The 24,455-nt window shown below is 50.8% G+C and overlaps 2 protein-coding genes across 3 annotated transcripts in view; one reads left to right on the top strand and one right to left on the bottom strand.

The window, feature by feature from the left end:
• The first annotated feature begins 221 nt into the window (after positions 1-221).
• Positions 222-24,433, top strand: LOC139350368 (SLIT-ROBO Rho GTPase-activating protein 1-like). The gene is made up of 23 exons (XM_070991681.1): positions 222-592; positions 7,670-7,865; positions 8,600-8,654; positions 8,740-8,847; positions 10,860-10,922; positions 11,603-11,800; positions 12,005-12,133; positions 12,523-12,744; positions 12,833-12,934; positions 14,434-14,631; positions 15,225-15,309; positions 15,399-15,426; positions 15,549-15,582; positions 16,341-16,401; positions 16,512-16,589; positions 16,663-16,797; positions 17,624-17,729; positions 18,442-18,666; positions 19,425-19,504; positions 19,846-20,026; positions 20,958-21,089; positions 21,612-21,951; positions 22,127-24,433. The coding sequence occupies exons 1-23, from the start codon at positions 526-528 to the stop codon at positions 22,577-22,579; spliced, it is 3,276 nt and encodes a 1,091-aa protein (XP_070847782.1). The 5' UTR covers positions 222-525; the 3' UTR covers positions 22,580-24,433.
• upf2 (UPF2 regulator of nonsense mediated mRNA decay) overlaps positions 6,154-24,455 on the bottom strand; it is a 72,893-nt gene continuing 54,591 nt past the window's right edge. Inside the window, exon 22 of one of the 2 annotated variants that reach the window (XM_070991675.1) lies at positions 6,154-6,164. The gene's annotated coding sequence lies outside the window, so the exon portion shown is untranslated. The remainder of the gene's footprint in view (positions 6,165-24,455) is intronic. The other variant, XM_070991677.1, reaches the window with a different exon arrangement.

Raw genomic sequence — 24,455 nt, 5'->3', positions numbered from 1 at the left:
GACGATAACATCACACAGCGAGCCTCAGCGCGGTGTGCGCGCGTGCGTGCATGTGCGTGTGTGTGGTCCATCGCATTTGTACCTAGTGGGCGTGTGCCCGCTCCTCCCTCCCTGCAGACCGGTGCCAGGGTGCGTGCGTGTGCGTGCGCGCGGGTGCGATCGCGTGTTCGCACGAGCGACACGGGAGGAGGGGAGGTGTGATTTTGTAGATTTTATTTGATTCCTTCATGAACAGGATGGTTTGTGCGGGTCCTCGCGGCGGTCACGAGTGGGTAATTTCTCTCTGAGCGTGCGTGATTTTTCACGCGCGTGCCTCCCCCCGCCTCTTCCTCCTCCTCCTCCTCCTCCTCCTGCTCCTCAGCGTGGAGGTGCGGGGCCACTACTGGCTGTGTTGTTGCGGCACTGGATGGATGTAAGTAGCATGTTCGTGGGTGAAGCCTCGGGCGGCGCACACGGAGGGAAATAAGGCGGATTTTTGTGTTTTTTTCTGCTCACCTGCTCATCGGTCACCTTTCCTGTGACGACATGTCAAACTCAAACAAAAGCAAGAAGGACAAAGAGATCCTCGCGGAGTACGAGAGCCAGGTGAAAGGTAAGATGGTCATTTTTAACGGGAACACCTCCTGCGCCTCTGCACCCAGTGCTCGCAGTCACACCCACCTTTCCTCACCTATGCACGCACACACACACTCACGCACGCACACACACACCTGTCTGCCAGCATGTGCAGCCCTCGTGCCCGTGCTGGATTCAGGCTGTGCAGGGTGTGTATGGGAGCTGACACCTCACCATGAGACGTCAGGATTTCTGGGTTCATCCTGAGTGCTGCATGGCGCCTGAGGGGGGAGGAGGGGGAGGAGGATGGCTTGTGTGTGTGTGTGTGTGTGTGTGTGTGTGGGGGGGGGGGATCTGTTCTGCAGAGCACCTTGATCTCTCTGCTGTGTGTGTGTGTGTGTGTGTGTGTGTGTGTGTGTGTGTGTGTGTGTGTGTGTGTGTGTGTGTGTGTGTGTGTGTGAGCAGGTGGGTTTTACGCTCAGTCCTGAGGTGAGTGTGTCCTCGTCTGGGGGTCTTTCTATTGGTATTCCTCTGAGGCTGTGACTGCAGCAGTGTGTGTGCGTGTGTGCGTGTGTGTGTGCGCGCGTGTGTGTGTGCGTGTGTGTGTGTGTGGTCTCCATAGATCACCTGATGGCATGATGCTGAACTGAACACGTTTAAGGTGATGATGATGATGATGACAAACTCACTCCTGAAATAGTGGTTGCCATGACCGTGGGACAACCCCCTCCCCTCCTCCTCCTCCTCCTCCTCCTCCTCTTCTTCCTCCTCCTTCTGGCGCCATGGTTACCATCATCCCCGCTACGCCGGGGCGGTTACGGACGCGTCAAATGACCTTTTAGTGAAACTACAACAGGCTGCCTCATTTTGTGCAGCGGAGGGGCGATGGGATGCTCGTGAAGCCGCCTTGTTGTGCACCTCCTCACCTGCAGGACACCTGCTGAGGAGCCACGGTTCAAAATGTCCAACCTTTATTCGTTTTGCCTATTTGGACGCCTGCAAATACCGCTAGAGACGGCCAGGGCACCACCTTCCTCGTCCCACCTCTCTGACGAGATCTATTCATCCTCTTCCTCCCTCTGCCACGCAGCTCTTCCCTCGCCACATGGCTCTTCACACTTCCACATTCACTTGTCACCTACGCCCACGCCATCACCATCAGCGGCGCCATCGCTTTCAGCGTCTGAACGAGCCGCTTCCGCCACCTGAATCCGCGGCGCCTCCTCTGAGTCTGAGGAGGAGGAGATGTGTGTTTACTCCACGGCAGATTACCTTTTGTGTTGAGTTCAAATCGTCTAAATTCAGGCGGCTTCATTCAGAAATAATTTCCTCTCCTTCCTCCTCCTCCTCCCTTTCCTCCCTTCCTTCCTCCTCCTCTCTCCTCGTGTGACATACCTTCCTCTCAGCCCTGCACACAATGAATCGACGGAGTTTGAGTGATTAGTTTTAATGGAGAGGAGTGGAGAGCGTTACAGCCCCCGTGTGAGGAGTGTGTGCTTGTTTACACGCACTCATCCCTGTTTGTGTGTGTGTGTGTGTGTGTGTGTGTGTGTGTGTGTGGCCCTTGCTCTGGCGCCCTGCCAAAACACACTCGGGGATGCCCTGCATTGAAATGACCGCTCAGATAAAGCCCCCGCTCCCCCGCCGACGGGCCCTCGCTGCGCCTCCTGCCGCGAGCCCGGCATATAGATCTGCGTTGTAACTATGTGCTTTCCAAGTCTGCCTCCCTGCTCCGGCTCCTGATTGGCCGATGCAGGAGGTGGTGTGTAATGTATACACAGGAGGTGGCGGCCGCTCTCTCACGAGGGGGTGGGGTCTGCTCGCCGAGGTGAGGTGAGCCTCGCGGAAAGGTAGTGGACAGATTATGCACAGTGCTGACGGCACACATTTGTGTTGGGTGGTGTTCGATCCAGCGAGCGCGCTCCTCGCCTCTGTGTGACACCTCCTCTCTGAATGAGATGACGGTCGCCTTAATGAGAAAATGCAAATGGGAAAAGGGAGAAGAAAGGAGCTCTGCAGGGGAGAGAGGAGAGCCAGACGCGAGGCAGAGATGAAGCGTTTCCTGCTGCATGCGGCGGCCATCGCTCCTCTTCCTGCCTGCGTGTGCACGCAGGTGATCAGTGACCTCACATCTGCATACCTGCAAACAGGAAGGACGGGATGGAGAGGAGCAGGTGGAGATAGTGAGGCGACTGGAGGGCTCAATCAAAGGCCTCCATCAGCGCGTTTCCCTCTGCGCCCTCTTCCTGTGACATCACACACATGTACAGTGTATGCACACAGACACAAGTGAAGATGTTTGAATGGATGAGATGTGCGTAATGAATCATCTCAGAGGACTGTGAATGAATTAGTCACGGCTGGAAGTGAAGACTCCCTCGACCGGGATGGAGGGGAGTCAGCCATCCGAGAGCAGCCGATGCAGCTCGCCGTTACTTTCAGGATCAGCTGATTCGACAGCTGCTTGATCCGTAGAAAATGTCAGAGAACGGTGAAACGGTTCCCGCGGGCTGAGCTGACGTCCTCTGATTGCTTCTGTTTGCTTTCACCCCAAAAGTGTTCAGTTTACCATCATAAAGACGAAGGAAAGCGACACATCTTCACATCTGAGAAGCTGGAACCAGAGAATGATAAATGATTCAGTAATAAAATATTGAACTAAGACTTTTGTCTCCAGCTGATTTTCCTGTTTTTCCATCGTCTCGTGCTGACATTGTTCTCTTTGGTGCTCGGTGGCGTCGAACAGCGTCGGCTCGTCAGGTCAGTTCGACGAACCTGCTCCAGAAGTTTAAGCCTCCTTGGTGTTTCCTGTCCGGTGTGATGGACAGTTGAAGCCCTCAAAGGTGTGGATGGAGGCGGAGCTGCAGGTTGAATCATGGGTCGACCTGAAAGATGCAGAGCTGCGATTGGACAGTCTGGTTCTTTGATAAAAGCTCGAGGGTCTGAGCCTCGTGCTCATAAACACTTGTGAGGGAGAAGTTATTAGTTCACGTTCAGTTCATGTTGGGGTGAATTCAGCGTCGTTTTTTACTCAAATTCAGCGATTCTCACTTGAATTCACACATGAATTTGTGTCGTTTTTGCTCTGTTTTCTCCTCGATCTGTCAGGCTGGATGTCGTTGAATCACCTGGTGCTCACGGTCGGGTCTTCTTTCACTCTGCTTTAAAATCCTGAATCGACCACAAGTTGAATGATTTATCAAACATGATTTATCAGATGATTTCACTGACGGACAGATCAGTGGTTTTCATGCGATCGGTTTCAGAGACAGAGCAGTTCGCGTCGCCTCCCTGCTGGAGCTCAGACCCTCTGAAGAGGAAAGTCTGGCCCCGGCGTCTCCAGGTGCTCATCACATCGAGCTTTCTGGCACCGCGTTCGTTTGTTTCTGCTTTAAATGCTTCGTTGTTTTTATTGCGGCACATTAAATGCTTTTTGGGATCTGATCCAGCTCTCTAAGCAGCCTCAGACCTGAGCTGTGTGCACATAATCTCTCTAATGTGGAGTAACGGAGGCGATTGAAATGAACCTCGCTGCTCGGGGCTTCGTGGCGACGATGTAACTGATCCAAATTAAAGTTGAAGGTGTTCAGAGCTGAAAATCTAAATGATTTCACGTGATTGAAACCAGCACAATGAGCTGTGTTTGGATGAGAATGTGTCTCTGCGAGCGTCCTCCTCCTCTTTACGCCCTCATGCTTTCACCTTTGATGACCATCCCGCCGGCTGAGCGACAGAACGAGCTCTCAGATAGAATCAGTGCAGAGATTTCAGCAGACAAACGCTTCACGCTCGCCGTATTGTCTGCACGCTCTTCTCCATGTCGGTGCTTTTCCTCATTGTGCTGTGCTGACTGGAGCTCCTCTGATCAAAGAGGCTGAGTCTTGTCTTCGGGGGTGTTACGAGGACACGCGAGGAGGTTTCTAAGAAGAAGCATTTCAGACATCAAACGCTAAAAGTGCGGCGGATGTCCTCCTTTCACGTTCAATCGACTGTGATCCAAGCCGAGGACTTCCATTGATACAGTCTCGCCTCCTTTCTGCTACAGCAAACCTAATCTATGTCCTCCTCATTGGACAGACGGACACAAACTCCTGTGGAACACTTATTGTCCTCATCTGACAGTAAACAGACAGTTCATCTGATTGTTCTCCTGATTACTTCATCCATTGTTTGGTGTCTAAATCAGCAGAAAACAGTGAAAAATGCAAATAATGATATCCTAAAATGAAAGATGACATTATGTCCAACTTACCGTCCAGAAGACAGATACTCAGGTACAAATAAAGAATTCAGAAACAGAAAGCAGCTTTTAGCTCAATGCTAACACCTGCATACACACACAGTGCCACGCTAACATGCTAATAAGTTTAACATTTTAGCATGCTAACATTAGCTAATTACCTCCTGGCGGGTCCATCTGACAGTTCAGTCTCTGGAGCAGCTCTGATGGACCGAATGCAAAGAGTCTCACATCGTTTTGGAGGCAGGAGAGTTTGGATTCACATCCTGTGAGTGGGACCAGCAAGAAAAGCAGAAGGAGTCTGTTCCTCTGAGCTTCACTGGCTCGTTTGCTTTATTCCACAATACGTCACAAATACGTCTCCTTTGAGAACGTTTGGTCTCTACGTTGACTTTTGCACAGGAAATGCAAAGCGTTGGGGGGGGGGGGATCCAACAGTCAGTGAAACATCATTGAAACCCTGTCAGACAGTCAGATAATGAAGTTCTTCCAGCTCAGCGCAAAACCTCATAAAGAACAGCATAATTAGCACCCTAGCTGTTTCCCCCATTTCAAGTGATTATGCTAAGCTAAGCTAGCTGCCGGCTGTGCTAACGAACATGAGAGTGGCATCGATCTTCTCGACTGCCTCGACAAAAAAAACATCCAAATGTTCCTTTAACTGTAACGGAGCATGAAGCATCAGCTGTGTTGCCGTTTTTACGTGCAGCCCAACGAGACTTAACACCAATTTAGAGGAGTGATTAAGCCGCCGACTGCTGGGATGCTTCAAGCCATACTTGACATGTCCCGTTTGGCCAACTGGCCAATCACAGAGCAGTATTTTGCCCGCTTGGGGTAAAATGTGTTGGAGCCATCGGGGACTCGGAGCAGCAAAGCAGACATTCGTTTATATGAAAGTGTTGCAGCTTTACAGGCGCTCAGAGCATGAGCGCGTCGAGAAACGGCAGCCATTTTAAATTAGTAAGCTAACGGCAATCCAGGATCAATGTCCACACGAACGCGGACAGTAAGAGACGCCTCATGGACCTGTGGGGACAGAGGCCACGGCAGCGTGTCTGCAGAGGCCTCTGAAGCATGTCCGGCAAAATGTGTGTGTGTGTGTGTGTGTGTGTGTGTGTGTGTGTGTGTGTGTGTGTGTGTGTGTGTGTGTGTGTCGATGCGGCAGATACGAGCTCTCGTCTTCACCTTCCTCATCACATGGTTCACACACAGTGTGTGGTTGCCAAGACAACAGGTAGTGGAGTGGATAGGGTCCCCCAGGGATTGGTTTGTGTCTGTCTGCGTGTGTGTGTGTGTGTGTGTGTGTGTGTGTGTGAGAGAGAGAGAGAGGCGGGGTTATCATTGTGTATTCTGTACCCGCTCTCTTCCTCCTGCTGCAGATAGATCGAGCTCTGAAACAGCACGACCGCTGGAGCGTGCAGCCAGGCATCACCATGCCGACTGATGGTGTGTGTGTGTGTGTGTGCGTGTGTGTGTGTGTGTGCGTGTGTGTGTGTGTGCATGTGTGTGTGCGTGCATGTAGAAAGTGTTTGTGTGTGCAGGTTTTTCACTGCGGTCAGAGGATGTCGTCCAAGGTGACTGAGAAAAATGGACAGTCTTCATCAGTAATTATAAGAGATTAAAGAGCGAGCGGAGGAGGAAGAAGAGGGAGGAGGAAGAGGAGGGCGGTGATCAATTATCAGCTGATTTAATTGATTAGTCAACCCACAGAAAATTAAGCAATTTAAATTAAGCAGCTCGTCAATTTATTGTCAGTTATCGAGCAAACACGCTGAACTCTGACTGTTTCCAGCCGCTCAGATGCGATGAGATGTGATGTCTTTGGTTTCTGTGAGACACGACGAGCAGCTTGAAGACGTTCAGATGGACATTTTTCACTGCTCGTCTCATACATTCATAGACCTTTAGCCTTGCTGGACACGTGTCTCCACGGGAAGCCATGCTGGTCCAGACTGAAATATCTGATTACCATCACAGTCTGCACAGATGTTCATGGTCCCCGGAGGATGAAACCGTCTTTGGTGATCCTCTGGCTCGCCCTCTAGCGCCACCGTGAGGCTGACATTTATGGTTTTTGAGTCGAGTGTCGGGTGGATTGTCTTGGCCATCATGAGGCCACATTGTCCAAACTAACCACATTCCCACCAGCCTAAATGGACTTTGTGTTTCTGTGCTAATCATGCTAGCAAATGCTAGCATGCTAAACTGAGATAGTGAGCATGGAAAACAAGCGTGTTAGCATGCTGCTGTTGAATCTGAAGCACAGATGTGCAAAGACGAGTGCGAGGCGGCGGCTCTCGGGGCTCAGACTGCGTGGGCGCTGCCGTGCACACCTGCTATTTTCATCCATGTTTGTGCAGCAGCACAAAGTGCAAACAGGACGGATGAGGCGGAATACGGATCAGAGGGTCGCTGATTGATAAACACGCTCGACACGATGTGAACGCACAGCATCACAAACCTGCAGCTGGAGGCGCACGGTGGCTTTTTATTCAGTTATCAGTCTATAAAATGTGACGTCAGCGTTTAAAGCACCAGAGGAGAAACTAACAGCAGATACAGTTAAAGATAAATTCACCGCTGGTCCTCACTGTGCTGCGTCATGTGACTCAACCTTCCACCTTAGAGTGTTGTTTTCAGCGCAGGATGAATGAACTGAGCGCAGCACAGACAGATGATCTGCCATCTTTGTGGAGGTAAAACCAGAGATTAATGGACGCCACAGTTCTGTCTGCAGACGTCCTCCAGTTATTCTGCTGCCACCAATAAACAAATTACCAAAGTGTCTAATTTACACTGACATCCATCTGTGTGTGTGTGCGTGCGTGCGTGCGTGCGTGCGTGCGTGCGTGCGTGCGTGCGTGTGTGTAGATGTCAGGGCCCAGTTGGTGGAGCAGCAGCGGTGTCTGGAGCAGCAGACAGAGATGCGAGTCCAGCTGCTTCAGGACCTGCAGGACTTCTTCAGGAAGAAGGCCGAGATCGAGACGGAATATTCCAGAAACCTGGAGAAGCTGGCGGAGAGGTTCATGGCCAAGACACGCAGCACGAAAGACCATCAGCAATACAAGTAGGCCTGTGTGTGTGTGTGCGTGTGTGTGAGCAGTGTATCAATGAAAAGTCATTTTCTACCATCAAATCAAAGCATGTTTTGAGTAAACAGTGCAAAGTTTGAGGTGGCGAACGCCTGAAAACACACCGACGTGCCGCGCTGTTGTTAGCCAGCTAACGACCGAACCTTAGCTCTGTGCGGCTAACAGTTGAAGATCGATCAAAGTGTGAATATCATGATGTTATTGGTTTGAATTGGTTGTTTCGAGCTCACGTCAGCACATGCTTTGTTCTACAGGATGAAAACAGGACTGAATTTTGATCTAAGAAAGTTTAAATGAGCGTAAATCACCAATGTTTGATGCTAACTGTTAGCGGACATGTTCAACATCTTTATTAAAGTCAGCAGTGTGTGAAGTCATTAAAACCAGCTCCACCTTTAGCAGCTGCAGCATGAACACATGAATGCATCAGCGATGATCTGATTATGTTTTATTCTGAAATCAGCCTGATGAGTACTTTTACTTTGGATACTTTCAGCACGTTTTGATGCAAATACTTTGATACTTTTGAATGCAGGATGTATTTTTTCACTCAGTACTGCTACTTTTACTGCAGTAGATTTGAGTATCTCTTCCACCTCTGCAGTACATCCCAGAGGAGTTGTTGAACGCTCCAAAAACACCTGTTTGGATCGTCCCTCAGGTGAACAGGCTGACTGGTCTCTTTAACGTGTCTCTCGTCTCTCCTCAGGAAGGACCAGAACCTGCTCTCTCCAGTCAACTGCTGGTACCTGCTCTTGAACCAGGTCGGTTGAACGTGTTTGCGTTTGTGCTCGAGACTCTTTCATTGTGGGAAACGTGACATCATCGTATCCCCCCCCCCTTCTCCAGGTGAGGAGGGAGAGCAAGGACCACGCCACGCTCAGCGACCTCTACCTGAACAACGTCATCTCCCGCCTCACGCACATCAGCGAGGACTCCGCCCGCCTGCTGAAGAGGGTGAGCTGACCCCCTTCACTTCCTGTTTGCGCCACACATTCTTCTTCTTCTCCGACGCTGACTCAGGTGACATCACAGAGTTTTCCCGCCTAAACTCTCCAGACCTCCGTATGTTTCATGTGTTTTATCGGCGCTGAAACTTCCTCCTGTAAATCCTCCGTCGGCGCCGCCTTCTTTAAATCTGTCGCCGTCGGCAGTCACAGATTGTGAAGTGAAGCCTGAACGTCGAGAACGAGGAGAGACGAGAGAAATCCAATAAATCCTGCAGGTTTCTGCATGTGTGTCCAAAAAGAAGGCCATTAATTATGGAATCGCAGAGCTGCTGCAGGAACTCATGTCAGATCACATCAGAGCGTGTTTCAGTGAGGTTCGTATTCAGGAAGTAGAAGTACTGCATGATAAAAGTACTTCAGTACAAGTGAGAGTCTGAAAGTGCTGCGCTCAGCCAAATGTACTGAGAGAATCAGTTATGTCTTCTTCAATGGTGTTTTATGATGTGACTGAGTTCTAAACATCTCCAATCTTTAATTTCCCATTAAACTTTATTGAACGGCTACAAAACAAAACAGCAGTTAAAAAGATCAAAACATTGTTTTCAGGTCAGATCAGCGTTCAGATCCTTTTCAAACGGACGTCCACGATCTCATAAAGACGTTTTTCTGTCGTCCTGAAAGCTTCATTTTACCAAAACCTGTTTTGATTTTTAGTCAGCCTGCTGATGAAAAGCCGCTGCAGCTCACAGCCTGAAAAACTGAGACTTATTTTTAGAAAATAAAAAGCAGATTCTTTGGCATTAGACGATAAAACACAGACTTCTTCTTCATATGAATGAAAAGTTGAGCTCACGATCAGTGAAACTCAAACTGCTCAGTTCAAACGTTCTGCTGCGGCTGATGTTAGCAGACGTTGTGTAGATGTTGTGTAGATGTTGTGTTGCAGCACAGACGGATGAAGGACTCAGTAGATTTCTCTCTCTGTGCAGAGCGGCTGCTGTCGGTGTTACACGGCATCAGTGTTAATGTGTTAGTGGTACTGTAAAGATGTTGGAGCTTATTTGAACTGTTTGCTTTGTAATCTTAATAATTATGACTCTTAATGCAGTGAAGAAGAAGTAGAAGGTAGCAGGAAGTGCTCTAAAGTACCGCCATGTTGTCCTTGAGCGGCGCTGAGTTTTCCTCTCCTCAGACCTCGAGGCTCCTTCATTTTTTACGCCTTCTTTAAGTACAGCAGCTGATTCTAATGAAAAGTAAAGTCGGCGCTCCCCGGAGGTCTTCAGGCCGCCTCGGAGTTTAGCAAATTAAACACACGTGCAAGCGCACGCACGCGCCTCGCCGCCTCCGTCTTTAGCTCGCCGTGTTCATTATTAATCTCTGTGCCGGCTCGTCTTTTATTCATGCTAACTAAAGTGCAGCGCTGCCGGCAGCCATGAGCAGGAAGACCTCCATCACATCCAGTCCAGAGCTCTGAGGAGGGACACCGGAGGGAGACGGACGGCCAGTGGCCATGACAACGCTGACAGCCCCGTGGCCATGGCGACAGGCTCAGCTGATCCTTTCTCAGCGGGCGCCATGGGAACCGGATTCATCCATCCTGGGATCCCACAGTCATTTAGCATAATGTAATATTAATGTGGCGCCCGCTGCCACACAGCTCCTTCAGACTGAGGGCTGTTTAATGCATGAGGCAGGAATCCAGAGCGAGTGTGTGTGTGTGTGTGTGTGTGTGTGTGTGTGTGTGTGTGTGTGTGTGTGTGTGTGTGTGTGTGTGTGTGTGTGTGTGTGTGTGTAAGAGAGCAGAGCTCGGCTCGTGTGTTTGTGTGGTCATTTATTCATCCGCTCATAGTCGGACAGGTCCTTCACTTAAAGAAGTTATCAAAGTTTTTGAAAGCTGTTGCTCAGAAGTCGAGTGAAAAGCCTAAAAAACGACCTGAAGTACGTTGTTGATTTAAATATACGAAGCCGCTGCTTCCTCGACCTCCTGCTGATGCTGTCCTTCTTCTTCTCCTCTTTCAGAGTAAGGAGATCATGTTTCAGCTTCAGGAGGACCTCATGAAGCTGCTGAACGAGCTTTACACCGTAAGTCCTTCATCGGGGGAGACGGCGGTTTTGTCTTTGACATCCATGAGTCTTTAAAAAGTCTTTAAAGGACAGTTTGATCCAGCTGAGGTTTCATTTCATTACGTCTCATCGGTCGACGCGTTCAGCTGCGACTTTGACCAATTTATGTGCAAGAGAGCAGAAAATGCTGAATGAGGGCTGAGTTACAACAGGAAGTGAAGGCAATGCTTGCCTCTGCACTGACCCTGACGTCCCATGTCCTCTCGTCCTCTCGTCCTCTCGTCCTCTGGCTTTATCCTGAGGTCCGACGCTTCCCTGCATCAGTTCTGATTTCTTTATATTTGTTTTCTAAAAGTCTTGAAATCTGCAGACAGAACTTCAGCTGAAAGGTCATTAAAGCTCCGTCTGTTCGTACAGAACGGATTAGAAACTGGGCCAAAGAGGCGTCTTTGACAGGAAGTCCTCGCTGCCTCACATTTTCACTCTGCTGCCATGAATTCGGCTTTTTGTCTCTTTATTTTCAGGTCTGCAAAAAGCCGCAGAGCAGAAAATCTGCTGATTTCTGTCAGCGCGCTCGTCTTAAAAGCCTCCTGTCCAAACTCTGACATCACGTCAGAGTGGACCCGACAGCCTTGAGCAGTAAAAACGGTCGGTGGCCAAAGTCTGATGTTGTGTTATTATGGGCTGCTGTTGCCTAGGTGATGAAGACGTACCACATGTACCACGTGGAGACGATCAGCGCGGAGGCCAAGCTGCGGGAGGCGGAGCGCCAGGAGGGACGCGTGAAGGGCGTGTCGGGGACGGGCGGAGGGGGGGAGCCCGTGTTCGGCCTGCGGATAGAGGAGCGCCACCAGAGACGCAACGCCGCCCGCAAGATGGAGAAGATGAGAGAGAAGGTACGTGAAAAGAGCGCCAGCATCAGGTGTGGCTGAACGGAAGCAACACGATGGATAATTTAACGTGTTTCTAGCTGAAGACGAGTCCTCGCCTCTTCCTCGCTTTAACATTACTCATGAGACGAGTTTAAAGTGGAAACGTGGACTCTGGCAGCGCCGCTCTATCCGATGTTTCATCTTCTCATGTGTTTCTTTCTCCGTCAGAGGAAGGCGAAGTACTCAGAGAACAAACTGAAGACTCTTAAAGCCAGGAACGAGTATCTGTTGACTCTGGAGGCCACCAACGCCTCCGTGTTCAAATACTACATCCACGACCTGCCCGACATCATCGACGTGAGTACACGCCTGTCCGTCCCCGCAGTGACACCCGCATGTATTTCGTAGTAAACAGTGACAAACATGGATCCCAGTGCCTGTAGTGACAACCATTAAGATTAGAATACATGTTTATACGACAGACAGCAGCCAGAGGGCGAAACACAGAAACCCTGTGAGCGCCGGCCATGTTTTCTACAGTCTGAGCAGCTTATGGTCCCAGGTTTGCTCACAAATTTGACGACAAACTTTTGATTTTCATTCATGCCTCTGACTGACTTCCTGTCTGTTACATGAGCAGGAGAGGCTCATGGGTATTGTAGTATCTTGAGCCCATAAACAGACAAACTGTTGAAGTAATTAAACCTCTTTAGATAAAGCGTCAGTCTCCTTCCTCTGTGTCTCAGTGCTGTGACCTAGGGTACCACTCCAGTCTGAGCCGGGCTCTGAGGACCTACCTATCGGCCGAACTGAGCCTTGAAGCCTCCAGGAGGGCGGGTCTGGAGGTGCTGGAGGGGGCCGTGGAGGGCCTGGACCCCGCCCGCGACAGGCAGCGTCTGCTGGGCCTCTACCCCACCGCCTTCTGCCCCCCACAGCGCTTCGGCTTCCAGGCCCACATGGGCGACACAGTCAGTATATCGACCAGGTGTGTTTGACGGAAGCTCTCTCTGGAGAGTCATTTCCTCATTGGCCTGTTCTTGTTCCACTTCCTGTCAGGTGACCCAGATTGGCTCCCAGCCGCAGGTGCAGGGCGAGCTCAGCCTCCGCCTCACGCAGCTCCAGACTCGCCTGGCGTCTCTGAAGATCGAGAACGAAGAGGTCAGACACGCAAATACCCACAACAACCGAAGTGACGCTCAGAATCTCCAAACATACTGCAGACATCGAGCCCGAGCTCACAGCCCATTGGCTGGACCGCTCACATGATCAGCGGCTGTCCAATCAGTTAGCACGAAGCTCCGTATGCAAAGAGTTTAGGTGGTTTTTAACCAAAAAAGCATGTTAGCATGCTAATATTAGCATTTAGCTCGTGTTTTATCTGATCTTACTTGTTTCTGCCTTGTTTATTATTTTTGTACCTTTGTTTTAATTGATTGTTCTGGTGAAGCACGTAGTAACATTAAGAGTTATGCAGCTCAACTTTTGTTAGATTGTTCTGCAGCGTTTAGCGTGTTAATGTGCCATTAGAGGAGGGCGATACGGCCCAAAGATAATATCACAGTATTTCAGGGTATTTCTGCAGCAGTGATGACAGACATGACAGATATCCGATGATGCTATGCTAAGCTAATGTTGCTGTCGAGCTCTCCTCTCGTGCTGTCGCTCCTGCAGTGAGTCGCACCAGCTACGCAAACGTAGCCTAGTAGCCTAAACATCACTGACCACGACACTTCGTCCTGTCGTACACGTGTGTTTGCTGTTGTTTGGTGATTGACGTTAGCGTTAGCAGAGTCCCCACATTCATTTGGATTCATCCCCTGAAGACTGACGTTCCTGGCAGTTTGTCCGATGGTTGTTGAGACATTTCACTGTGGCCAAAAAGCTCACTGATGACAAATGAAAATGTTTTTCTGACAGCTCTGAACTCTGCACAAACTTATGGTAATTTATACTGCTGTAATGGGCGATGATGGAGCAGATGTAGCCTCTAAAAATAAATTTGTGCCGCCCGAAAGCGCCGTGGTGCTGCAGTCCTGGCGTCCTCGCTGGTGCTGTGAGCAGACGGGAGTGTTGTGTGCACAGAGGGCAGCTGTTAACTCGCCCTGAAGGGCATAAAAATGCTGAAGGAGTGTGGATTAATGAGCTGCGTCTGCACGTCTCAGCAGCTGACACACACACACACACACACACACACACACACGAACACACCCTGATTATCATGTGCAAATACAAACGCTTTCACAGCCATTATCTTTGCTGTAAATACAAACACGCTTTGCATACGTCGCGTACACAAACTGAGCGGTTGAGCGCCTCTTTGGAAAATGAGACCTGAAGTCACTCATTCTTAGCTTGTGGTCCGTGAAGTCTTGAGCAGGGATGACATTTATCAAGACGTTCAGTCGGAGCTGGAGGACGAGTCTGGAGGTCAGTGTGGTTTCACATGCAGCTCTGGGCCTTTTTATCAGGTGTCTCAGAGCAGGAAACAGTCCTGGAGTTAACGTTTGTCAGGCTGATGTTCACAGTCTGTGCTGGAGTCGTTTGGGAGTGACCCTGTGCAGGATACACGTGCACTTCCTGCAGAGATCAACAGCAGCTGATTTCTTATTATTCTGATTTCTGGTTGTCTCTGAGCAGCATCTCACTCCCCCCTCCAGGTGAAGAAGACCTGGGGTGCGACTCTGACCACCCTGCAGGACATGACGGTGCTGGACGACTACGACGTCTCCCAGAGCTTCACCCACAGCCCGTCCTCCGAGTCGGTCAAGTCCAGCGTGTCGGACGGCTACTTGAACAAACCGAGTCTGGCCAAGAGACGAGCCAATCAGCAGGAGACGGAGCTCTTCTACTTCAATGTGAGCCAACGGCGCGGCGTAACGTTCAGAAACACATAGCAGCAGGTTCAAGCCTGTTTCACCTGTTTCACTACTGGGTGTGGTCTGCTGCACCTGTAACCACACCCACTAGTGATGTCACAGGGTCCTGGAGTACACCTTCAGCCAGGTGAGCAGGTAAACCAGTGGAGGTCAGCAGCAGCAAGATTGACAGGCGGCTGGTGGCGGTTTAGCTGGGTGGAGCAAAAACACAATTGAAGCACAGCCCAGAGCCAAACCAACAGGTGGCGCTGTGACCCTAAAGCCGTCTCGGCCAATCAGAAGCCTTGACCAGAAGGCTATCTGCAACTAGAGGTCCGACCAGGTGTCGACAAGCCTGCCAATGTTAGTGTCGAGGTCTTTGCATGCTGACTTTGTATTCAGTTTGTCGCTGATGCGCCGCCTCAGGTGCGCCGCCTCAGGTGCGCCGCCTCAGGTGTCCCGCCTCAGGTGCGCCCCCTCAGGTGCGCCCCCTCAGGTGCGCCCCCTCAGATGCGCCGCCTCAGGTGTGCCGCCTCAGGTGCGCCCTCTGTTGGAGAAACACTGAACTGAACTTGTGTGTTTTCGACCCTCAGAAATTCCGCGAGTACCTGGAGGGCAGTAACCTCATTTCCAAACTGCAGGCCAAACATGACATCCTGAAGAAAGCCTTAGCAGAGGGTAAGAGCACACGAACTGTCTCTGGCTGTCTTCTGTCTTCTATTTTAGAGGACAGCCGTGATCATTACTCCCTGTCTCTTTCCTTACAGGATATAAAGCTGAACTGCTGACTACCAGGTATAATCTCAGCGCACATTTTCTCTTCATGTTAATAATAAATGTTACTTCCCTTCGCTTCGGTTTGAGCTCCGTGAAGCCGAGACTCTCTTCTTACTTTCTCCTCTCTCTGCTCATTACAGTCGTGGGCGGAAGAACTCCCACAGCAAGCACCAGGTAGAGTTCCACTTCTTTCAGGCTGTTTCTCACTTTCATCATTCAGAGTTCCTGAAATTCAGATGAGAGGAAGCAGGAGCTGATAGAAATCAATCTGAGCCGCCTTCAGGTCTCAGCTGCCCTCAGAGCAGCCACTTTAACATGCAACTGTGAGCGACTTCGCACGCAGTGAGCCCCGAGTTTCGCCTGTCAGGCTGCATGCAGGCAACCTGCAACCTAAGAGGAGTCCTGCAGACTGAACTCAGGGCTGCAAAAACATTTTATCTGTAGTTTTTCAGTCATTATTATTCTAAAAGATGCTAAAAATGATCTAATGTGACTCATCGTGAAGATGTGCTTACAGTAATTAATTTTACCATTAATTTTTGTATGAAAATTAGATGTCATAATTAAAGATTAAGGACAATATGGAAAATGCAGGAAGCAGCATCCAGTTTATTTACTTTTTTGACTTGTTGAGCTGAGAAAAGCCTCCAATAAACGTGCTGTTTGAGTAATGTCTGATAATAACAACAGTGGCCGGCTGTTTCGGGAGTTATTGAGGCTTTTCTGAAAATGAAACTGAGATGGTGAGCAGTTATTTTATTCAAAGTATGGAGGGATGGACGAACATGTTGTTGGTTCTTGTCTTTTCCTGGAATTTGTTAATGTAAAGAAAAACCACAGAAAAATCAGACTGTGACTGAACTGATGAGAGAAGAATGAGAACCAGTCTGGAGGTCTGACTCTGACCGTGCACCTGATGACTGTGTTTACAGGATTCAACCAAAGCCATACCTTTGCTTGTGGAGAGCTGCATCCGCTTCATCAACCTGCACGGTGAGTTTCAGCTCAGGCTCGATGGGCTCGGCCGGCGAGGAACATGCGCTGCGCTGGTTTCACCAGATAAACCCAGGAGGTCTGCAGGTCTAACCCCTCTGCTCCAACAGGTCTGCAGCATCAAGGCATATTCCGGGTGTCAGGGTCGCAGGTGGAGGTCAACGACATCAAGAACTCCTTCGAGAGAGGTGAGGTCATCGCCGACGGACACGTGACGGACGGCTGCAGGGACGTGTTTGACCCCCTCTGTCCGTCTTGCAGGTAATGACCCGCTGATTGACGAGGAGAGCAACCATGACATCAACTCTGTGGCCGGAGTGTTGAAGCTCTACTTCAGGGGTTTGGAGAACCCGCTGTTTCCAAAGGAGAGGTTCAATGACCTCATTTCCTGCGTCCGTGAGTACCGCCGTCCGTTCGGTCTGCTTTACAGGCTGCTGCTGGACTTTCTCTGGCTTCTCTCTGCTGCTTTCAGCGTTTTAAACTCCCATCAGGTCTTCAAGGCTGCGAGTGCGAGACGTGAGGCGAAGTTTCTGCATGACCTCTGACGTCCATCACAAGACAAGTCCAGAAAAAAGAACTTGCCTGATTATTTTCACATTTTCAAGTTTTCTCCAGGATCAAAGTGATCCAGTAACAGCTGTGTGTGAATCCACGAGGACACCAGCTGCTAACGGCTAATCCGGCAAACTTTTAATGACACCAGTGAACCTGGAATTGATCAATTGTATGTCCAACACATTAACTACAGACAGTGTCCACCAGAGATTTGTCTTTACATTTTTGTCACAATTCTTTAAAAAACAAGCACATAACATAAAAAATATTGCTTTTAGTCTCAGGCTAAGCGCACAGCGCTGGTTTGGCTCTGAGGTGCAACGAGGCCTCGCCTGCACGCTCGTCTTAGCTGGAGAACAGTTTCAGAAAGAAAAGATGGAGTTGTCTGAGTGAATGTGGAGAAGTTGTTGAAGCTCACCTCCTCTGTTGCCGGCGAGCTCTCGTGCTGTTTCCTTCTCCCTGAAGTGGAGATGCAGACTGAATCTCCGCCCACGCGCTCGCCTCCCCTCTCGCTCTCTTTGTCTTTCTTTCTCTCTCGTGTCTCTTTGTCTCTCTGAAACTCGTCCCCTCCACAGCAGAAACGCTGCGTCTCTGTCTGCGCTCTTTCTGGAGGTGTCACGCCTCGTCGTCTCTGTCTGCGCTCTCTGATGCTTATTTCTCACCGCAGGAATCGAGAACATGTACGAGAGGGCGCAGTGCATCCGTAAGATCCTGCTGGGAGTCCCGAGGGCGACGCTGGTGGTGATGCGTTACCTGTTCGCCTTCCTCAACCAGTGAGTGTCCGCTCGCCCTCAGCGCTCGTGACAGTCCCACTGTTCCCTCATCCTACCTGATTTCACAGCCGAGGATAAACCTCTCTTATAGTGAAGAGGTTAGGAGTGTGCACTTAAAGCATGTAGAGATGATAAAACAGAGCTCGTTTCATCTCTGCAGCCTCTCAAATAAATATAGACTGAGAGCAGCAGGATGGAGAGGTGTGATGTGCAGGTGTGATCCGCCGGCTGAGCGCATCGCCGCGTTTCTCATCGAGTGCTCTCAGCTTCGCTTTCACTAAAGTGGGAGCTTCGCTGTCGAGGAGAGAAAATGTTTCTGTTTCTGTCAGGATTTGACTTCCAGGTCCTGAAGCTGGTGGCACCAAGAGACAATGATGGAAAACTGAGTGAAGGCGTTTTAACGTCAGCCTGTGGAACAAGAAGCTCCTTCAGGCTTAATGAAGCTCTGTCTCATCTTACATGAGGCTGATGTCAGTTTGATTGAGTTCACGTTGTGGGAATGGCGGACCCCGCCACGAACATTCAAACTGCTCTACAGGAGGAAATGACAGAACTACATGTATTGAATGGCTGAAAACATAGTGACCGTAAATCATTTAAAAAACAGGATTTAATGAAGGTGCTGATAGATTATTATTGGATATCTGGGTCCTAAGGGAGCCAATGGAGACCAAAATGTTGTCAAATGTCTCACTGCTTCCCCGTCACGCAGCCTTTCCCAGTACAGCGACGAGAACATGATGGACGCTGGGAACCTGGCCATCGTGTTCGGCCCCACCCTCCTGCCCACGCCGGACGCCTTGGACCAGGTGGCCTGTCAGGCGCACGTCAACGAGGTCATCAAGACGGTCATCCTGAACCACGACAACATCTTCCCCGACACCAAGGAGCTGCCCGGGCCGGTTTACGAGAAGTGTATGACCGGGGACCAGTACTGGTGAGACTCAGCTTCAGCATGTAGAACCTTTCATTCGCTCGTCAGTCGCTAATCGAGTTCATTTCATCATCATGTCCTGATGTTACTGCTCCTCTGCGCCCTGATTCCCACTTTCCATGAGATTAACCTTCTGAACTCTGATATTCCCTCATGAAACACGTTCTCATCTCATCACACGTAAAAGTCCACACATCTGCTTTGAAACAGACGCTGCAGAACTTGCCTGAGAAATTTCATGTTTTTAAGTTTTCTTCAGGATCAGAGTGATCCAGTGAAGCTGTCAGTGCATCCTGAGCGCGCTGCAAACATCAGCTGCTGACGGCCGATTCGGCAAACTTTTAATGGTGGTAAACATGTAAACAAGTCGCATAGCTCACTGAATCCGTACACTTCCTGTTCACATCGCCCAAAGCATCATGGGAGCTGCGGGGTGGGGCCCACGGTGTTTGAAAAGCCCTTCCATGGAGCCTCTCTGTGGTTGTGGCGTTACATCAGTGTGTGGAAACGCTCTGTCCGTCAGACGTCTTCCTCTTTTCCATCCACGCTGACGTTCAGCCATCACGTCGTCACACTCGATGTGCAGCTCGTCTCCATCTGTGCATGCGTCCTTCTCCCTTTGTTCCCGTGTTGAATGGACAGTGTGTGTGTGTGTGTGTGTGTGTGTGTGTGTGTGTGTGTGTGTGTGTGTGTGTGTGTGTGTGTGTGTGTGTGTGTGTGCGCGCACGCGGCGCCTGACGCCTCTCGCCTTCCTCCCGCAGCGAGAGTCCGTTCAGCGAGCCGGGGGCGCTGGAGGAGACCGAGCCCGACGGCGGCACCGAGACTCAGACCAGCGACGAGGGTATGCACGACCCCTGACCTTCACACAGTCGCCCACACTCCCATCCCTGTTTCCTGGTGGAGAGAGGTTGCCACGGCAACAGCAGCCATGGAGACATCTCACCCTCCACCCTCCCTCCTCCACACCCCTCCCGCCCCTCCCTCCTCCCCGCTCTCTCCATCTGAACTGATAGAGACTTAAGCCCTTAACGTTTTGTAATGCTCTCGTCTGATTGGCCGAGCCGGGGGGGAACAAAGCCGCAGAGACGGCAGACTGACAGGTTCAGGTTCACCCCCGCCTCCACGTCCGGCTCTGATCTTCATCTCTACCCCCTCCTCCTCTGTTCTCTGTGTCCCCGGCAGAGGGCGAGGCCGTGGAGGCGGTGGCGAGGTTCGACTACGTGGGCCGGTCGGGCCGCGAGCTGTCCTTCAAGAAGGGGGCGTCGCTGCAGCTCTTCCAGCGCGCGTCACATGACTGGTGGGAGGGGCGGCACAACGGCAACCACGGCCTGGTGCCTCATCAGTATATCGTGGTGAAGGACAGGCGAGTGCACGCGCACGCACGCACACACACACACACACACACACACACACACACACACACACACACACACGCTGTGCTTTAATGTGATTTTAAAGTACGTTCCAGGATTTTCTGCCTTTTTCTTGCTGTCATCAAACTCTTTGAAATCGATTATTTGAAGCGTTTCGGTTCTGCAGAGCTGATTGATCGTATTCTTCTGCCTCAGAGCAAATTCATTTTTACACACACACACACACGCACACACACACTCACACACACACACACATGCTCACACACGCACGCACACACACACTGTGGATGTATTGATTTTATCACATTATTCCAGGCTCGTGTTTGGAATTGTGGAGTGTTTCATCTGAAGGTTATGACGAGGAAAGTGAGCCAAAAACAAGCTGAAACATCGTTAATTTGAACGTTCAGATAATAAAAGTAAATAAAATACGTTTAAATCGAAGTGTTTCGGTGGATTCAGGTCACCTGTTTATTTATTTAGACCCGACCCCACAAACATTAGAACACCAGATGTGGATTCATCCGCCGCTGAAAATAGTCCCCAGCAAAACGGTTCCCTCCTGTTTTAAAATGAAATGATATATTTTGGACGACTTCTTAAAGATTCTCTGTGGACGCCGTCCTCGATCGTCAGTGTTTGGACGGCGGCAGGCAGCAGATTGAAGGCGTAAGTGGCCTCGCTGACTCATCGACGGGCCGCGGTGACGGATTTGAGGGATTAGTTTGTCGCTGGACTTCACGCCGTGTTGATTAACTGACTGATTGGACTCACTGACCGCATGCCATTGATCAGTTAATTGATGATTGGTGCGTTGTGTTAGTTTGTCCTGATGGAGTGTGTGTGTGTGTCTGTGTGTGTGTGTGTGTGTGTGTGTGTGTGTGTGTGTGTGTGTGTGTGTGCTGTCTGTGGTGCGTTCAGGGCCGACGCCATGTCGGACACGCTCAGTCAGAAGGCGGACAGCGACGGAGGGAGCAGCAGCACCGACGACAAGCGGTCCAGGAGCGAGCTGAGCTCCCCCACCGACATCAGACCCCCGGAGACCTACAACAGGTCTGTGAGCAGACGGCGTCTTCGTCAGCTGAGGACGAAGCTGCTTCCCACCTTCCTCTCTCGCCTCTAAAAATACCTGCGCTCTTCATCCTGCTGTCTTCACGCTCTGTCGTGTGACTCCACGTGCTGTCCACAGAGGACACGAGACCAGCAGGGTGGAAGACGCACTCACATCCGTTACTTTAGTAAAAGTACTAATACAACAATGTAATCATACTGCATTGTGTGTACCTGAAGTATTCAGAGGTAAAGGTACACATTATTAGATTGTTCATAGTGACGCATCGACGTCAGAGCATTATTTTCCTGTTAGAGATACTTTCAAATACTTCATGCACAGTGATTAGTCCTGTGGTTCTCAACCTGGGGGTCGCGCCCCTCCAAAGGGTCACCAGATCAGTCTGAGGGGCCGAGATGATTGATGGGAGAAAAAAACTGCTTCATGAATCTGTGACTGTGTTTTGTTATGAGATGTTTGAGTTCAGAGGTGAAATGTAGTAAAAGTGCACTTCCTGTCGACAGCCACAGGAGGAAGCGGACCGACGGTTTGTTCCGCCGCCCCCTCGGCCGCTCCAACGACAGCCACTGCCACGGGAACGGGGGGGTGATGGAGCGGAGCTCTCCACCTGTAACGGGTCACTTCAGTCCCCGGGAGCTGCTGCTGGGACGGGGGCAGGGCCTGACCCCGCCCCTTGACAGCCCGGAGCGCCGCCGCCGCTCCGCCGCCGTGACCATGACGGTGAGCCGTCACGACTCGCTGCGGAGGCCGGAGGACACGCCCATCCGTCGCTCAAGCAGCGGGCAGCACGGCTTCAGCGAATCGCATCGCTCCAGAGCGCTGGACCCCGACACACTGGCACAGGTACACACACACACATGCACACACACTCAGCGCTCTCATAGCGTCGCTTTCAGAGAAGAAGCTGTAAAAAGCCTCTGAACGCCGCCTGCTGAGCAGTCAGAGACGAGCTGCTGGACACAGAGCAGAGGAGGAGGTGGAGGAGAACGCTGGACTGAGATTGTCTTTGCTCCTGCAGGACATCGAGGAGACAGTGACCGTGGCTCTGGGGGAGTTGAGGCAGCTGGAGCGGCAGGGCTGCCGGCCGGCTCCCGACGTGGTGCTGGACACTCTGGAGCAGGTGAAGAACGGCCCCATCACCACCTGCTCCTCCGAGTCCCCCAGCCCCCACAGCACCCCCAGCACACCGGGAACCCCCGGCACCCCCGGGACCCCTGGAACCCCAGGCACGCCCGGCACCCCGAGCCCCCTCAGTCCTCTGAGCCCCATCAGCCCGCTCCCCGGACCCCCGCCCGGACCCCCCAGACCGGCCAACCCTTCCCCCGACACCCTGGGCTCCTTCAAGCCCGTGGCAGCTGCCCGCATCGGGGCTCCGCTGCGGCCCCCCGCCCTGAGGCCCAAACCTATGGTCCCGCCCAAGAGCAGCACCCCGCCTCTGCCCCCGCCGCTCGACAAATCCTGCACCATGTGAGCCAAACCAGGCCGATAAGAGGCCAAATCAGGCCGACCCGGGCCAAAAATGGGCCAGAAGAGGAGATCAGGGTACTGCTTAATGTTTATAATCAACATGAGGGTAGAAACGGTAGGAAAGAGAAAAGGATTTAATGTAGTAATAAACTATCATATATGACATGACCTATGATATGATATGCCATGATATTTATGTGTTGTCAGGTTGGTGTGTACTCTCTTGGTGTGTAGGAGTTTCCTTTCTCCATGTATCGAAGCATTTATCAAAGGTTAGCTAAAAGAAGTGCGAGGAGACACGGGAGCGAGCGCAGGCAGAGCTTCCTGTCCCGACGTGGGGGGTGTAGTCCAGCTCCAGTGACGTGTAGTTTCCGTGACGTGAATGTTGGCTGTACTGTCATGAAGGTAGGCCTGCGCGAGCCCGAGGGCCTGCCGCCCACCGGGCCGCAGGCTGTTTGAACACTATCCCGATCGGCTGCTGCATCTGTGAGGACGGACCGGACGTGTTGGAGGGACGAGGACGCGGCAGAGTGAAGGCGCCGAAGGTTCGATGACGTCTGCGTGACTTATAATTTATTTTTTTAGTTTCCACTCGGTTCAGCTGCTAAGCTCACTTGCACCTCAAACCACGAAACGCCTCTTGAGGTCGTCGGTGACACCAAACTCACGTTATTTAACCAACGTCCAGCTATTTAATGAATGTTCGCAGTATCCAACGACTGTTCAGCCATCTATTGAATGTTCAGCGAGCGGCCTCGGACGCTCGCTAAACTTTTTAACAGCCTTCTTGTGTTTTCGGAGGGGGGACCCACGCCCAGCCCGGAGCTTCAAACAGGGTGCGATGGTTGAGTGGTGGAGGGAGCTTGGACAGAACTTTTTCTGGGACGGGGGTGGGTGTATGCTTTTGTTCTTGTTTGTGTGTGTGTGTGTGTGTGAGGGGAGTGCGTGTCCTGCTTGCCTGCCCTTGTTCTGCTCCCTTGTAAGTGCAGAAGCACTAGAATAGTGATAGATGATAGATAATTCATGCCTGCCCTGAGTGCCAGAACACGCAAGTGCAAGTTGGGGGAAACGAGTGCAAAAAGCATGCCACTTTCTGTGTGTGTGTGTGTGTGTGCGTGTGTGTGTCAGAATAATGGTTTACCTGCTTGTGAAGTCACTGAAGTCACTAGTTAACCTTAAATTCACAATAAGCTAACAGGGTGGGGCTCTGTGTGAAAACGCCCAAAAAAAAAAAACCAACACTTGAACAGCACACTGAATGTGGCCTCAAGCCGGGCTGGTAACTGATGTGTGTGTGGCGACTGACATGAGACACGACGTGCTGAGACGGGCTGCGGATGCACGTGTGTGTGTGTGTGTGTGTGTGTGTGTGTGTGTATGTGAAAGTGCCTTTTTTTTAATCCTTGTCTTTTTTGGGGAGTTGTGAATCCACTCACGCATGTCCTGAACGAAGAGCAGCAGCACTCTGAATGAAATAATAATAAAGTGTTTAGTAGATTACTGAATTATGAATTCTAGCATTAACCCATTGTGACATTGCACTTTGATGTATAGGATCGTGTACTTGGCATGTAGCATCATAACATGTTGGTGCATTTTAACTCAACGGGAGGTTCCTTTGAATGTGTTTCATAATTAAGGAAATGGTTTTTGTCTGTTAGTGTTGCCGTATTTGAAAACTGAGCTTCCTAAAGATGAGCTCATATAGCCAAATGGATTGTATCAACGTGTTGTATTTATATTATAAATAAATCGGAACAAATTAGCACTCAAGTCATTAACCGATTGACCCTTTCTTTACATGAAATGTGGCTAAATGTTTTGGTTGAACACTCAATAAACCTCCAGGTGTGTTCTGTACGTCCGTAAGCTGTATGTTT

This window comes from Chaetodon trifascialis, chromosome 22 (genome assembly GCF_039877785.1).
Source record: "Chaetodon trifascialis isolate fChaTrf1 chromosome 22, fChaTrf1.hap1, whole genome shotgun sequence".
In the NCBI taxonomy this organism is placed as follows: Eukaryota; Metazoa; Chordata; class Actinopteri; order Chaetodontiformes; family Chaetodontidae; genus Chaetodon; species Chaetodon trifascialis.
The sequence above is the reverse complement of the archived record's forward strand: the minus strand, read 5'-3'. Positions and strand labels throughout refer to the sequence as shown.